At 41.2% G+C, this 16,824-nt stretch overlaps 1 protein-coding gene across 2 annotated transcripts in view; it reads right to left on the bottom strand.

Annotated features, from left to right (window-relative positions):
• The window catches only part of NR3C2 (nuclear receptor subfamily 3 group C member 2), a 296,242-nt gene that overhangs the window by 69,258 nt on the left and 210,160 nt on the right, over nt 1–16,824 (bottom strand). For both annotated transcript variants that reach the window (XM_066573661.1, XM_066573662.1), the window contains exon 4: nt 125–241. In XM_066573661.1, coding sequence (XP_066429758.1) covers nt 125–241 — 117 coding nt within the window. The remainder of the gene's footprint in view (nt 1–124; nt 242–16,824) is intronic.

Genomic DNA, 16,824 nt, shown 5'->3' with positions numbered 1-16,824 from the left:
TTAAGTGGTGGACATAGACCGACAGTATATAAACGAGTATACTTATTTGCTATAGTCTGCTGACATTCATGTGTACATACTGTATGCTTGCAGGCCAGCAAAACGCAGAATCTACAAGGCTTACCTCCTAAATTCATCCCAGCCTGGAGACACTTCTGTAATCTGCATGCTGGACAATTCTTCCTCCGAATCTTGTCAATAATGCAGTCATTCCTTCCTGCACAGAGATAGCTGTGCTGCCCTGAAAATACACAAAGAAGAATTATTTTCCATCTCAATGCTTTCACGTTTGAAGTACATACATTACTTTGTAAATCTTCACTTCAAGATTAATACGATTAAAAAAGATGAGGCAGTCAGAACTGATGAGAAATGTGGAATGTGGTGACATCGAAACAAGAACTTGGACACGGTACAGAAAAACAAAAGACAGTGATGGATACAGTGCAGATTACGGAGAAATATATATATATCTATGTTTGAGGGATCGTAATTTAAAAAAGAAGTTTCATTTACATTTCATACAATGAAGTCATTCACCAGGCAGCTATCTCAATTATCCCTCTCTACTTTCAGCAGGATAAACAACCATAATGCACAGTGAGAAGCAGCATAATGGTTAGATGAGATGTAGGTAAGAGTGGGAGGCTCGGCATATAGACTAGAGTGGGTTCATCTACAATATACCGGTTGCTATAGAATATGCTTACAGATAAAGATGGATTGCTACATATAGGTCTGCTTCTAATATAAAGGGATTTTTCCGACAGGCGGAATTTGGCCGCAACATGTACAAAATTCCACACCAAAATCTGCAAGCTTCCATGCAGATTTTGATGCGGGATTCCAAATGGCTTAGTTCTGCTGGCAATTCTGTATCAAAATCTGCATTTAGGCATATGGGATTTGGTGCCGATTCCTGCATATTCAGTTGCAGCCAAATTCCGGTCTGTGTGAAAGCAACCTTAGGGCCCTTTTACACTAAATGCTGATCATTCAGCTTCTCGCTGCAATCTGAAAGACAACTGTTCAGTGTAAATGGCGGCAGCGGCCGAACGCCAAACGATAATTCATTCGGCATTCAGTTTCTGCAGGCATCTATGAACGGCTGTCTGCTTACTGTGAATGAAGTCGGGCGACCCAAAAGAGCTCTCCGGCGCGCTATGCCTCCATCCAAGGAGCGATTATATCGCTGCCACGACTGCCGGGCACTGCAGTGCCCAGTAGTCATGCCATGTAAAAGGACCCGTAGATGTGAACATTACCAGAATGAACTGCAGTGGAATGCGTTTCGTCATTACCAACCCATTATCATCAAACCCTAGATTTCCAGTGATCCTTGAGAAAATATTTTTCATTTAAAAGGTTGTAGGTTATCCAGGTGTATTACCAGAAAATGACTTTAAAGCACATGGAAAATAAGTCCAGTACATGCTAAGCTCTCAATGCTAACAATCGCATTTTGAAATACGTTTTAATATTCTCCACCTTCAGGGTGTGTTCACACAGGGTGGATTGGCTGTGGATTCTCTGCAGTGGAAAAACCCGCACCACTTGGTAGCGTCTAACTTGCATGTCCGTAATACAGAGGCTGGTGACATCACAGAGCAGCTACACACGCGAGTTAGATGCTACCGGCCAGAGCGGCTCGCACAATATTAGTCATGCTGACTTCTATTATGCAGTTTAGGTAGACTTTCTATATAGCAGGAGACTTTTGCCTGGCGCTGGTCGCCCTCGCGTATGAACAGCACATCCCATATGGGTTTTCACTTCATCACTGATAAGATACTATATATTGTTACTATTGCTTTGAATTTCCCCTCTACTCTTTAGCTCTCCCATAATTACTTTTACTACTATTTTACCAGCTCGGGGCACCTTTTTGTGCTTTTACGCTACTATGGCACCGTTCTAATGGACACTTATGCATCTTGAATGTGGCATTTATTCTCTTCTCCTAAGTTTTGGACTATCAGTGTTACGGTTGATTACTACTTGCTTCTTTCACCTGTGTACGCACTGAATTGCCGTAATAGATTCTAAGTTGTGATCAGTTTTTCACATGTTAATGGCTAGGTAGAAGCTATAATTCAGCTGCAGTGCGGGGGTAATTGATGTCTTGGCGCGGATACCTTTATGATTATTTTATTTATGTGTAATTTTTAAATATATCTTTATAGTGGTTGGATATAATACGATACAAAACTCCAGAGAGGGAGCTCAGTAGCTTGCTATACACTGCTTTATTATTGAGTCTCATGTATATAGTGAACTCCAAGGTCCTCTCTGGTGGCGGCTCCTGGCTGCTAGAGTCTTATCATTTAACTGTATGTATAGTCACAAGAAAGTAAGTAAACCCTTCAGAATTATATGGATTTCTGCATTGATTACTAATAAAATCTGATTTGATTGTTATCTAAAAAGGTACAATTATAGACAAACACAATCTAAAACTAAACTAACAACACACAAACAATTGTACCATTCGTGTATTTAATAGTCCACAGTGTAGGAAGAAAAAGTATAAAAGTATGTGAACTTCATTGTTAATGGCTTCTGCAAGAACCCATTAGAAAGTCAGAGGTCTGAGGTGGGAAAACCGCTCTAAGTCTGTTTGTGCAAAGTAGACAACACAATGAAAACTCCTTGCCCTTGTTTGCCGCAGGAAAGCAGATGATCAAGTCAAATTATATACTGTATGTCAACCCTCAAACAAGTCTATGTGCGCACACAGGAATGTTCGTATGCATTATTAAAATGCTACATAATAGTATGCCATACTTGTTTTATCAAACTCAGGGCTTACTCAGCATGAAAGGCTTTATAGGGAAAACCCATCTGTAAAATACAGTTGGCTTCTATATATAAATAGCACATTTGTTCACTTAGCTAGAAACGGTTCTTATGCTGAAAATGTGTAGAGTAGCAACAAATAACCTAGAAAACAATAGAAGTTACAAACATTACTCCTTTATAGTCTATGACCATTAAAACAATTACAAAACAAAATATATGAAATAAAGTTTGCTATCCTGCCACATAAGAAGACAACAGTATAATAAATGGCACAAGGTAGTTGAGGGCCGTTACAGATATTGCTTTTGGGGTCAGGAGCTTCAAGTTATGCCTCTGAACTGAGTGTCTAGCTCAGTTGACTGAAAAACTGTTATGCACCTGCTTTTGAATACTATAAGAAGAAGTTGGACACCAAGCAACTGTGCCATTGGGAACAAGGCAATGAGCACCAAGGAAGAACAATTTCTGCCACTGCATCAAAAGGAAGAACTTAGTATTTCATTGGGAAATGAGAACTCTGCAACCTAGATCACAGAATCCAAGAGTTGGAATGGACCACCGGGGTTATCGGGTCCAACCCCCTGCTCAATGCAGGATCACTAAATCATCACAGACAGATCATTTATTATTAGCTTTAGCTATTCCAATATGCTTCTTTAGATATTTCTCCATTCTTTCCATTTGATAAACATTTCTTTTTTTCCCCTTTGTATAAATTAAGTTCTGTGTTCATTCATCCTGGTCTTTTTAAATGCTTTCCATTCTTTTTCTTTGAGGGATTGTTAAAGATTGTGCTACAAAAATCGCATTTCATAAAAATTTACCATCCTTCTTGGACATTTCTGTGCTTAAGAACATCCATCCATTGGACCTTTCCTACCCTCTTCCTGAGTTCATTAAAATCTGCCTTTCTGAAATTCAATCTTGAGTCCTTACAGGTCTTCCTCCTCTTGCTATCCAACATTCAATGCTATCATGATCACTGCCTCCTAAGGTCCCAGGCACCCTTACTTCCTCAACCATTTTCTCCCCATTGGTAAGAATTAGGTCCAAGATAGCATTCCCTCCCCCCCCCCCCCCCTTCCTGTTTTCTCGCCTACTTTTTGGTAGATAGTTATCAGCAGGAAAGGATGAGAATTTGTTAGACCCATTTCTATTGTTTGAAAGAGATTCCTAACAAATGTCTGAATAGTCCAATCTTTCATGATCACGATGCTGCACTTTTTTGAGAACTTGGCCATTTGACGTAGAAAGAATTCATCTGTATCTTCTGCTTGTCCAGGCAACCTATAGTAAATCCCTACAATGGTGTCCCTTCTGCTCTCTCCTTGTATTATTACCCAAAATGTTTCTACAAAACTGTTATTCTCTAAAACTTGTATTGCAAGAGTTGAATTCTACAGCAGAAATCTGCAGCATAAAATAGGTATACTGCAGATTTAGAATTTCCATTGTTTTTAAAAAACTTTGCGGATTCTTTGCGGAAAAGTTCTGTACCAAGGGTAGGAGATTGCTGAAATCTCCTCCACATGGCTTGTACTGTAAATGTTGCGAAATTTCCGCCAGCGGACACTCCGTAGCCTTTAGGCCCGTGTGAGGATGACCGTACAGACAAGTGGCAAGGGCTAAGAAATCTTTAGCCGACCGCTTTTAGCCCAAAAATATTTTAGATGTTGAAGAATGTAATCAGCTCAGTAATACAAGCGTTTAATTCCTTAATATACATTATCAAACACTGACATTAAGATAATATGTACCATTTTGGAGGAAAAAAAATGATTTAAATTTTCAGATCTTATCACGCTTGGATGCTTTTCGTCTTTGTTTTGCTTCAATGCAGCGTGAACGTGCTTAAACTAGAGTGAAGGAGTTTATTATCCAATGTTTCAATCTTCTCTAATAATAAGTGACCAATTAAAAAAAAGGTTACCAAGCAGCAAGAGGTGATGGGCGAATAGCCAATACAATAGACTTGGCACAGTGACTTTTATGGGAGCTGCCCAAATCTGTTTCCCAGCTTATTGAAGGAGCGAAGCGACAGTAAAACAGAGTTATGTAACTAATGTGATGTTGCTTTAAAGTAGGACTGCCGTTGCTGGGCAGTTTCTAGAGACTCCGAGAAAAATCCTTATAAGAACTTGAGGAGGAAATGTTCCACAAACAAGGACTGCAAACACTTTAATCACTGCTCTCTTACACATAATATACAAGGCACATTGATAATTATTTTCATACTAACAGAATCCAGCAAATACAGAAATAAAGACACATTCCACTTGCAAAACTACTTTTGTGTAACTGAATAAGAAAAAAAAAGTACTTTGGCCCATGCTGCTGTGCATTTACTCCTTAGTTCCCACTTTTGTAGCTAATGGTGCTTACTTCTTCTCAGATGTTAATGACTTCTTGTATCGGGGACAAAAATAGTGGCAGCTGGAGTATTTCCTATACAAATGTCTGTATGGCTCATCACTTCACTGTTCAATTACTATATCGTCATTGTGTGATGTGGTTGACTGCTCCTAATTCTAACACATTTCCGAGAGGTGAGAACACTAACAGGACTTCTATAGTCTAACATATGCTCAGCGCTGAGCCAATCAGGGGACAGATCTGACTCACACCCCCTTCACACCCACTGCAGTACGGCCGCACGGAACTCCGGCTGCCGGGAGCAGGTGAGTATGTATATATTTTTTATTTTAACACTTTTCTGGATGAATTGCAGGGAAGGGCTTATATATTTAAGCCCTTCCCGACAATTCATCCTGCGCTCGCCGGCAGCCCATTGCTTTCAATGGAGGCGGCTGTATTGCCGGCTCCATTGAATTCAATGGGCAAACATCGTTCTTCTCTGCCACAGCTGTTACAGCTGTGGAAGAGAAGAATGATTTGTCTTCTATATGTTCTCAATGGGGTCGGCGCTGCTGCCGCCGGCCCCATTGAGCGCATATAGAGAAGAGAACAGGAATCGCAGATCGCAGATAGGTGCGATCTGCGATTTCTGTTCTATAAGTTATCGGACGAGCGCATAAAAAGCGCTCATGTGTCCGATACCATTGCAAAGCAATGGTTTTATAAAATCGCCGGACGCATGCGCATGCGCAAATCGCGGCAAAAAACGCCCGTCTGACTAAGGCCATATGGTGCATGCAGAGCTTTTTCTTCTATCCAAAAGCCGTCCAGCTGGGCAGAAAGTGGGCAGACCGCATTATAGTCAATGGGGTCTGCCCAGAGACGGAACCGTTCGGCTGTGAGGATTCCCCTTTCCTGCCCCCCAAACAGTGAAATCCCCAGTGCGCATGTGAAAGCAGCCTTATTTGTAAGTGCAAGGAGGATAACTAGATGAATGCATTAACAGTAGAAAGTAGAGGTTCCATATATTTTCTCACTTTTTGACCTTTGTAAACAAAGTGAATGTATTTTTGTAAGATCCTGTCTCACATGGCAACCTGCCCGAGGCTGCAATTTAAAACATTTTATTAAGTGAGTTAAGAGAGCCGATGATGCATCTGAGGCATCAATGGAAATAGTCGATGGTTACAGAAGCAATAATACTTCCAGATCTAAGTGCATTGCAGCTTAAGGTGTGATGCAAAACACAAACGCTTTCTTTCTGTGTATACCGTCTTCCATAATGTTATTTTACACTATGGCAAGAAAATGAGCAGAGACGTCACCAGGCACAGCTAAATGACATTTGATTGAGTAGTCTGTGTGGGTGGAAAACTTGTTTTTCCATTTTTTTCCCTCCCTTTCTCTGCTTAGCAGCAAATTGTCTTAAAATATCAGGCACTGTCATGTCAGTAAATAACTTAATGTAGCCCTTTAATATGCAACATTTGTTATATACTGCAGATCGGGAATTTATATTCAACTACATATACAATAGAAATCATTCGTCAGTTGTCTAATTACAAAATGCTGTATTGTGTTCCGACGACTAGGCTACGGTTATTTGTAACAGAGAGATATTCCTGCCACGTAGCTGCGGTGTCTGGATATGTTGCAATGATCAAGCTTTTAGAACTGCAAATATATTGGAGAAAAGGACAAAAAGGGTTCCACAATATTTTTTTTTATATAATATTATGCAAACTTCTGTCTCCTATCAAGGTAGAATATATATTTAGTCCTAATTTACAGTCCAGTTCAGGTAGAAGACTTTCCTTCGTATGATGGTCATACCGCAGCTCGGCTTTGTATAAAGCTGTTATAGTTGTTTGAGCCCCTTACTGTAACCTCGATATGCCTCTGATTTCATATAGAGACATATGGCGTTTGTGACATATTCCATTGGTTCGGTATGTATAGAGGTATTTTTTCCTTATAGTAATGCTTCTAGGAGGTAATATCTCTGTACATACAGAGCTCGTATAGCACTGTGCATAAATCCTAAGAATGTCCTTGTTTCCTGTGTCATTATCCCATTATCACCATATTTAAACTAAGCGCTATAAACAGGTGGACGCTGGACATGCACAGCTGGATTCTACACTCCGGTCAGCAAGAATGAGGCCACATATGGGGACGTGACCAGCGATTCCGTTCCTTATAAGCATAGTCCTTTGCTTTTCCCATTTTTTAGCATAAATTGATACATTTAAAATCTGATAAGTAAATCAAGTTACACAATTTTAAGCTACATTTAATTTTAAAGCCACACATTACATTACAGATATTTCTTGGGTGTCCCATCATATCCAATATGTTTCTACCATTCCCGTTATATGGAATGGTTTCTGATATCAGGTCTTGTGGACTGAGTGCTAAGGAATATATCAGAATGTGAATCTATAGCATAGGCTGTGTTAGTTGATAAAAGTGCAGGACCCCATTTAGATGTCATAGTAGTGTATGTTTCCCTAGAAATACGTACAATACAGTATTTTTGTTATGATGCAATTATCTGTACATATACAAAGATTAAAAACCTTTATTATACAACTAAATCGCAAAAAAAAAAAAAAACAGCAAACATATTCCTAATTAGAGAAGACAAAACGTTCAAGTTCTTACAGGAATGGGTTTTTTTTTCCAAATGTTTATGATTTACTATATTATATTTAACTGCTGTGAGCCGAATTTCTGTGCCTGTGTTTCCACTCATCGTCCATGTGGTCTGAAAGTATTATTGTAAAACTCCACTTTAAAGGGACTTTCCCCCAAAACAATGTGTGTGAATATTTGTTTGCTCTTCATAGTTATTGATTAGAGATGAGCGAGTATACTCGCTAAAAGCAATTGCTCGAGCGAGCATTGCCTTTAGCGAGTATCTCCCCCGCTCAAGACTGCAGGTTCGGGTGTCGGCGCTGGGGAGCGGTGAGTAGCGGCTGTCAGCAGGAGGGAGCGGGGGGGGGGGGGGGGGGGGGGGGGGGGGGGAGAGGGAGAGAGAGATCTGCCGGCACCCGAACCTGCAGTTTCGAGCGGGGGAGATACTCGCTAAAGGCAATGCTCGCTCGAGCAATTGCCTTTAGCGAGTATACTTGCTCATCTATATTATTGATAGATCTTAACTAGAGGTGGCGTGGTGGAGCGGGGGGTAGCAGCGTGGAACAGAGGGGAGCCCTCTCTCTCTCCCTCTCCCCCCCACTCGCCTCTGCAACCCCCACAGCGCACCCGAGTACTTTTCACCCGAGTAGTGAAGTAATCGAAAATAGCGGTGCTCGATTGCGAAATCAGCCTTACCGAGTACGTTCGCTCATCTCTAATCTTAACCAAAATTGGTACACAAACTCTTCATGATCCATCGTAAAATACTGGAGGGGTCAACTATTTGTTGCTCATAACAACCAATCAGGGCACAACTTTCATTTCACTAGAGCAGCTTAAGGAATTTTTTACATAGTTTAAATAAATGAGACTTATTGTACAATCTACGATAAAATAAGATGCTTTGTGATTCAGCATGGTGAATAATCGCGATGTGTGGTGAAACTAGAATGCCTTCGAAAAAACAGAAACTCATCAGACAAGCCCAACCGAAAGCAAAGAAAGAAATTACTGCAAGTGAACAATGCAACCAATGACTTAAAAATGAGCAGCAAAAAGCCAGGACATCAAGGGCTGCAGAGACTTCAGAACAGCATGAGGCCTGAATTCAAGTATTGCAAGAAAGAGCCTGGACATCAAGGGCTGCAGAGATCTCAGAGCAGCATGAGGTCCAAATTCAAAAAGAGAAGGAAAGAGCCAGGACATCAAGGACGGCAAGGCATTCCAATTTGTAGCTGGAAGGTTTTCAATAATCAACATCCAAATGTTATTAGATGAATGGACCAAATATGTAACTACTGTCAGGCCGAGAAATTTAAAAAGGAAGCCTCCTGGAATGCGCTGCAGGAGTGCAAACCAGGGCAACGCCAGATATATGAGCTAGATAGTTATAATGTTACCATTCAGAACTATGCTCATTAAAAAATGCTCATGGCCTGATTTTCAGAAAAGTTGTGCAGAAAAATAAAAACTTAAGCTTGGAAAACCTGATCACAGGCAGTGTTGTCAGTGGAGCAGAGGTACCCAAAACTGTCTAAACGGAAAACAGTCTTTGTTGTCCATAGCAACCAATCAGAGCTCTGCTTTAATTTCTGAAACTGCCATGGTAAAATGAAAGCTGAGTTCTGATTGTTTGCCATGGGCAATAAAGACAGTTGATAAAATGCTAAGGGCGAAATATGCACGTCAGGGCGCAGGGATTTCCAAATCCTGAGTTATGTGGTAACACCTTATTATGTGCATGAGATTAAGTCTGGTCGTGCCTATTGTATGTTAATAGGGGTAGGATTTTCTTGTGTGACCTGAGGTGATGTATTTCCCTTGTACTGATGCTGTATTTCTTCACATTCTGTTTTTTTAAATGCTTTTATTATATATTATATATGTAATTATCAATAAACAATTTTTTTATTATAATCTCTGCAGTCCTGTCTTGGACATTTTTTGGGGGGGTTGTTATATCGGTTGATGTATGGGGCTGGCATTTTTGGTGTACGATAGTTGTTTTTATATAGGATTCTCATAGGAGACCTGTGGCTTCCACCTATGCAAGCTATTTAAAATCAGCTATGCAGCCCGCTAAATAGTTTGCAATGCTGATCTGCATGGAACGGTATGGAAATTGTCCTTTAAAGGGGTTTTCTGACAGAATAGATATATCACCTATCCACAGGACAAGTGATAAATGTATAACCAGGGGAAGGAATTACTTCAATGTGGCGAAGCCAAGCATGAGAAGAAAAGACACAAATGTGGAATCAACATAACCTTACGTATAATTACAAATATTCAGAATCAGATTAGTGAGAGTGCAGGTGTCCTGGGTTCAAATCTGATCGCGATCATCATCTACATTGAGTTTGTATGCTTTTCCTGTGTTTGTCTGGGTTTCTTCTGAGTTCTCCGATTTCCTCTAAGGCCCATTTAGACAATGATTATAGCTCAAAATTCACTCAAAAGCCTTCTTTTGAGCGATAATCGTTGGGTCTAAACCCGCGACCATCGTGCACTGTTCGTGCACTATTCATTCGTTCATCGCTTTTCTCAATGGGCGGCGCTGATAGCATTCTTTCAGCTGGTATCCCACTGGGACTTTTCAGCAGGATACCAGCTAAAAGCTCAGAGAACAAAGCAGCCCTCAATGTTCCTGCTGTTTCTCGGAGTTACCAGCTCAGCAGGACACCAGCTGAAACTTCGGAGAACAAAGCAGCTGTTGGCATATACAAAACAGCTGCTGTTCTCGGAGTTATCCGCGGTGTCCTGCTCTGCCTGCATTTAACTCTTTAAGTAGCTGTAACTGTCGTTTGAGTGATCATCTTTCAGTGTAAATGGGCCTTAACACTCCAAAAACATACAGACCGATTCTCTTCCTACGAAATTGGGTCTGGTGAAACATTTGTGTTTAAGGTGGGGAATATATATTGTGAGCCTAGGGGGATTGGACAGATATGAATGGGTAGAATCTCAGCACAGCATTACGGGATATTAATATTCATTGAAATAGTGCACGTGTGATCCATATAAATGTGTGCATATTCATATCAGCCTTATTGAAAATGGTCCTCGGCTCTTTTTCTAGTCATTCCCAGCCCAGGAGTTTTACAGCACAAGTAAAACAGAACAGACAGACACAATGACCTTGAAAGATTTGCATGCATGGAATTTTGGGTTCTGCCAAACCTCTAAGTAATCTGTTTTCTTCCTTCATTAAAAAAGCTCTCAGTAATTCTCTTTAAGGACTTTTTACCTTTTTAATGTCTCCGTATACAAGGTACTAGATCACATAGTAGAAGTAAATTAAATTCACAATAGCAGTAATACTTCAAAAAGCTGTCAGTAAACAGTCTTCTGTCTTTTTCCTCAGGGACCTCAGATTCCGATAAGAAACCGCTTTTCTTACTTTTCCATTTCAAAACTATCTGTGATGATACGAGTTATCAGGAGAGTTATAAAATGCCTTCTCCTAAAAGAAACGTACACTCATTTGTGCTGATAAAAACGGTTTATGTGATCTATTGTAAGGACAAATCTGATTTATGCTTCTGTAAATGCATCATTTACATATGCGAGGAGCGCTGCACTGTAACATACTTCTGCAATGATTCGGCTCTCCTGTACTTTCAGTAATGTTCATGCTAAATTGAATTATTACAATTCTTAACTGGCGATAGACCCCTGGGTTCCCTGCCTATCACACATGCTCACAGCCATGCAAATCACAGCCATAATACTGGTAAAAACCACACAGATCGTCTTGACTTAGACACGGGAAGTTGTGGGCAGCGGGTGACAGACGGGCTCTATAGGGGTTAAGACTGCGGAACATATAGAACTCGCAGGACAATGTAATTGTAACAAGAGATAGTCTGACAAATAATAAAAGACTGTACAGGTATCATTGTGAATTCCAGTCTGCTGCACAATTTCTTCCAGTAGAAAAAAAACCCTGAAACTAACTGAAAGGAAGCAAATTAAAAATATTGGTTTTTGAAAGCAATGGGGGAAAAAAACCCAGAAACATTTATTCCAGTTTTTATGCGCCAACTGGCCCTTAAAGGCCTAGTTGTGCTTTAAGATGAAGCAAAAATACATTAGACAGGGTTACATTTATTTTTAAAGAATTCCTCCTGCAGAATAAGGTCAATATTTTCAAATGGAAAGGGTGCCCAAAACACATGTACCTGATAGAGAATTTGATGAGGAATCCACATCTGTGCTTAAATGTGGCATACCTTTATCCCTGCCAAAGTTATTAACATTTTTCTCTTTGTTACAGATATGGCTGCATGATTAACATGCGAGGAGAGGACAGAGGTTGTGCTGATCTCCCGGGAGTGCCATATCCGAGTCATTGCAGTGGACTTCAATGGTCAGCACCGTAACAAACTACTCATTGCCATGGCAGAGCTAACATTGATTGCCAAATTTCGCCATACAGGTTTTGTGTTGGACCTGCCAAAAAGTGGACATAACAAAACTGCCAGAGGCAAAGCAACAACAATAGCAATCCTTCTGCAAGAGCCCAATTGTAGCACCCGGCATCTGTCACAGGAGAGCGGGTTGAGTTGAACCAGCATCAGGCAGATACTGGCTATGCACAAATGGCACCTGTACAATTTCCAGTTGCTGCTTTATCTTAATGAGGATGATCCCGATCGCTATTGTTGAATTTGCAGAATGGGTGTCAAAGCAATTGCAATGAGATAGAGATTTCATAGTATTGTTTAGTGATGAAGCAAACTTCTACATACATGGGAAGGTGAACAAACAAACCGTTTGCTACTGGTCTAACACAAACCGGCACTCGGATAGCTGGTGCACAGAAAGTCATGGTATGGTGCTGTTTGTAGGGTACGAAAATGATAGACCCATTCTTCATCGATGGTAACCTTACAGCTGACAAATATCAACAACTGTTACATGACGAGCTGTTCCTATTACTGTGCAAGAAAAATGGCACATTCCCATTGCTCCTTCTTTAGTGGATCGTCACTGTGATCCATGTCACATAAAAATCGTTAATGACTTTGGCAGGAATAAAAGGTACGTCACATTTAAGCACAGATTTTGAGTACTCATTAAATTCTCTATCAGAATATGTTACATGCACCCCTTCCCATCTGAAAATATGAACTTGGGTTAAAGATGGCAGCTTTCAAAATGGCCACCACTTTGTTCACCAACCCTCTCATATGTGTCTCCTTCCCTTTAACAACATGCGACACACAGGATGGTGTTGCCAACCACCATTTTCCATTTATTCAGGTGTCTACATACTTTTGGACCACACTGGATAGATCTTGTTCCACCACAAGCATAACAATATAGGTCATTACAAGCACAAAAAAGTTGCTCTAAAATTAGCCAACTTTGCCCAGATATCTGCAATCTGTAGACAAAATATACTGATGAGCCGATCATATTAACTAATACTTAAGTTACTAAATGCATAGCAACATAAAAAAATATATATTTTATAACTGGGTGCCAATTGTGGCAAACAACCTTTAAAGTCTTCAAGTATACTGAAAAGAATTTAACTTTGGGAGCAGGAAAACTTTCCTCTAGAGTTTTCTCTATCTTTGCAGATTTTGGCAATACATTTCCTGACTCCGATGTTAATTATTCAGACATCATAACTAATTGAATGTCAAAATGATTAAGAGTTACTTTCCAATGAAATGGAAAGAAGAGACAAATACAAGGCAGTGAAAACTGCAACCCTCTGTGTCATAGAGAAATGAAATGTAGTTTAATTGCCTATTAAAATTGGTGTATGTCTGCAACAGAAGAATAGATGAGACCATTCTTGAAAAAACAAAAAAACATTTTTGGGTACATGGATGGGGCGATCACCTGAGTGTAGCATTATGTATGTACGGTATGTCCTAGTATCGTACTGCTCTGGGTTCAACGAAGATCTCATTCAAAGGGTTCAATAGTTATATTATGGACTGCGCTCCTGTTTATATACTGTATAGTGTGCTGTACATGGCAACTTCTTCATAAAGTCCTATTTATTTACTCCATGCATCCATGTCCCTACATCTTGTCTAGGTATTATTGTATCTTGTCACCACCGGAAGCTAGGGGTTTGACAGCCCTTACATGAAGGAACGCCGTCTCACGCACCTAGCTCCCGATTGGCTGTATTGTTGTCCAGCCGCCAAGATAAACCTCGCTGCTGCTGCCATCGCTTTCCTCCCCCATGCTGTAGCGCTAAGATGACCCCGGCACCACTGGCCACACTGTCCTCCCCCGTGCCGTAGCGCCGAGATGTGGCCGCTGAGGGCTACTCTGCTCCCCATCTGCCTCTGAGCAGCGGCGCTGGTGCCAGCTGCTGAAGGGAGAGGAGGCAGGGGAGCGGAGTAGCCGTCAGCGGCCGCATCCTGGCACTGAAGGCTGGCAGCCATGTCACTCTCCTCCCTGCTCCGTTACCATGCTCGCACCTCTGCTCACCGCTATCATCCTTATGCCCTATGCGCGCTACGAAGCAGAGAGTGCGGCGGCAGCCACACTGACAGCGGGGATGGCAGAACACAGAGAGCACTGACACTGCGGTCTGGAGCAAGCAGAACAGAGGGGGATCTTCTGCCTCAAGGTCTGTAGATGGGAGGCAATCACTCACTTCCACACTGGGGAGACGGAAGACCACAGCACATCGCCGATAGCATAGGAGGACCCGCACAGACACCCAAATACCAGGGCAGGTTCAGGGACAGTGAGCAACTGCCTCAGCCATCAGCTCCTGTGGGCATCACCGGCCTGTCAAGAAGCCTCAGTCTTGTCTCCACCCCTACGTCCGGTGGTGATAAGATACAATAGTACCTCTTGTCTGTATAACATGAGCACAGACTAAGGTGGCAATGAGCTCGTCATCTTTTTGGAAACATGTCTGCGTGAATGTTCAGGTAGTGTAAGTAAGCGAACATACCTTTCCTGCATATAGCAGTCACGGAGGTCAACTTGGTATTGGAGAGTTATACAAATGTCTAACAGTACATTTACCCTTACTGAAAAATGGTGCAAACTTTTGGCAGTGGAAAATGCGGGCGAAAATCCACATCATTTCCACGGGAAAAAAAACTGCATCAAAATCCGAGCCTTTAGTGTGGATCTGCAACTCATTTCACCCTTTCAGTAGACGGGGTTAAGATTGTGGTGCATATTTTCAGTTGCAAAAAATCCAAACCTTTTGGATACTTTGACACATCGTGTATTCTGCGGATCCGCACTAAAATGTGAAGCATATTTTGCGCTGCAGATTTTGATGCAGATACACACCAAAATACACGTCAAAATTTGCACCATTCGTTGCTGATTTTGATGCGTTTTTTTGGCAAAGATTCACAGCGGATTTCAGTCTTTCAATTAAAGGGGTAAAGTCTGCTGTGGATCCGTGGCAAATTTCGCTGCAAGATCTGCAGATTTTGACACTGTCTTTGCTGCTGATTCAGATACCTGTGAATGTTGCTGAATCACAGCACAGCTCTTATTTCTTATAGTGCTATTGAAAAATGAAATATATGCTGTGATTGGCTGCTAAAGGAAAGCTAAAAAAAATGTTTTTGTTTTTTTCGTTCATTTTACAGTTTTCATGAACCTGCTCCATGTTCTGAAAAACGCAGCAGTTCCTATTTTTTGGCATGTTCTCAGCGTCAGATCCCTCTCTACCAATACCTTATTCTGACATTACTATGGCATATCGAAATATCGAATTTTCGCCACAAATGGGCTTACTTAGGGATGAAGTTTTAGAACATTTCTTGAAGGCTGATATGATTACAGCACATGTTTAAGATCATTTGACATATACGTAAACAAGAAGAAGGGGTGCGATACGGCCAGTTCTCATCTGTTCTCCCAAGCCAGTTGTTAAAATAGCAGTTGGGGGGACAGGGAGAAGGCGATCCTGAGGCTAGTTTCACACGGGCGATCGCGATTTTGCCACGAGAAAATCACAGCAAAATCACTCTTTCTTCACTCTGATTCGTGAGCGTCAGCGATGGGTTTTTGGAGAATAATCTTGTATCGCTGCCGCCCATGATAAAATTGCAAGATTTTTTTATCGCAAAAGTCAATGGGATTTTGTAATGTAAAATCGCATCACGCGTTTGTAGAGTTGTGATGCGATAAAAAGAAGCCTCCATAGAGATACATGGGAGATTAAAAAAAAATAAAAAATCACACACAGCAGGGCAAGCACCGATTTTCTATCCTCTTAACATCGCATCAGTGACGACATCGCAGATGGGAACAAAACCATTGTAAAGCACTGGTTTCGTATTCTGCTTTTTTTTACTATCGCAGCAGGCGAAAATCGTGCGATTTTCTCGCCCGTATGAAACCCCCCTAATAGCACTCTCCCAGATTCAATTGCATCTATGTCCTACGGAATGAATAATCAGGCATCGGTGGGTGAAAGGAAGGCCTTGGCTCCCTGCCCTGCTATCCGGCACTTCCTCAGTAGTGTTGCTCCACAGTAGACAGGTCAGGCCAGAAGAGGCCAGATCTATATATTGATGTAGCAAACTTTTAACTTGACTATAACAACTTTCTGTGACAAGTTATCTTCTTCTATGCCATTGAAAAGCTATTGTTATCTTAACACAAGACATTTAAAAGTTAGAGAATCAACTTAAAGGGGTTGTCTCGTGCCGAACCGTTTTTTTTTCTTCAGTGAACACATTTATTTCAGGGGGTACAGTGCATATTATACATTTCAGGAGACCCAGTGCGTGGAACTATTCTTAAGGTGCATTGGGAGTAGCACTATTTTTCATGTGACAGTGTGTGGCACTTATATCCAGGTGATATAGTTTGAGATACCGTATTATATTCTATTATATTCAGGGGGTACAGTGCACAAAACTATTGTTTTCAGGAGACAGAGTGCTTCACAGTTTTAGATCACGGGGATCAATGTATGGAAGCATTCAGAGTAAGGGTACCTTTACACAGGACAATAGTCACCCGAATAACGCTCAAATGAGCGAATAGGAGAAACGGTCAGACAGGTGTACCCATGGCCCT

The sequence above is a fragment of the Eleutherodactylus coqui genome, chromosome 7 (assembly GCF_035609145.1).
Source record: "Eleutherodactylus coqui strain aEleCoq1 chromosome 7, aEleCoq1.hap1, whole genome shotgun sequence".
NCBI lineage: Eukaryota > Metazoa > Chordata > Amphibia > Anura > Eleutherodactylidae > Eleutherodactylus > Eleutherodactylus coqui.
This window is presented reverse-complemented; position numbering and strand designations above follow the sequence as displayed.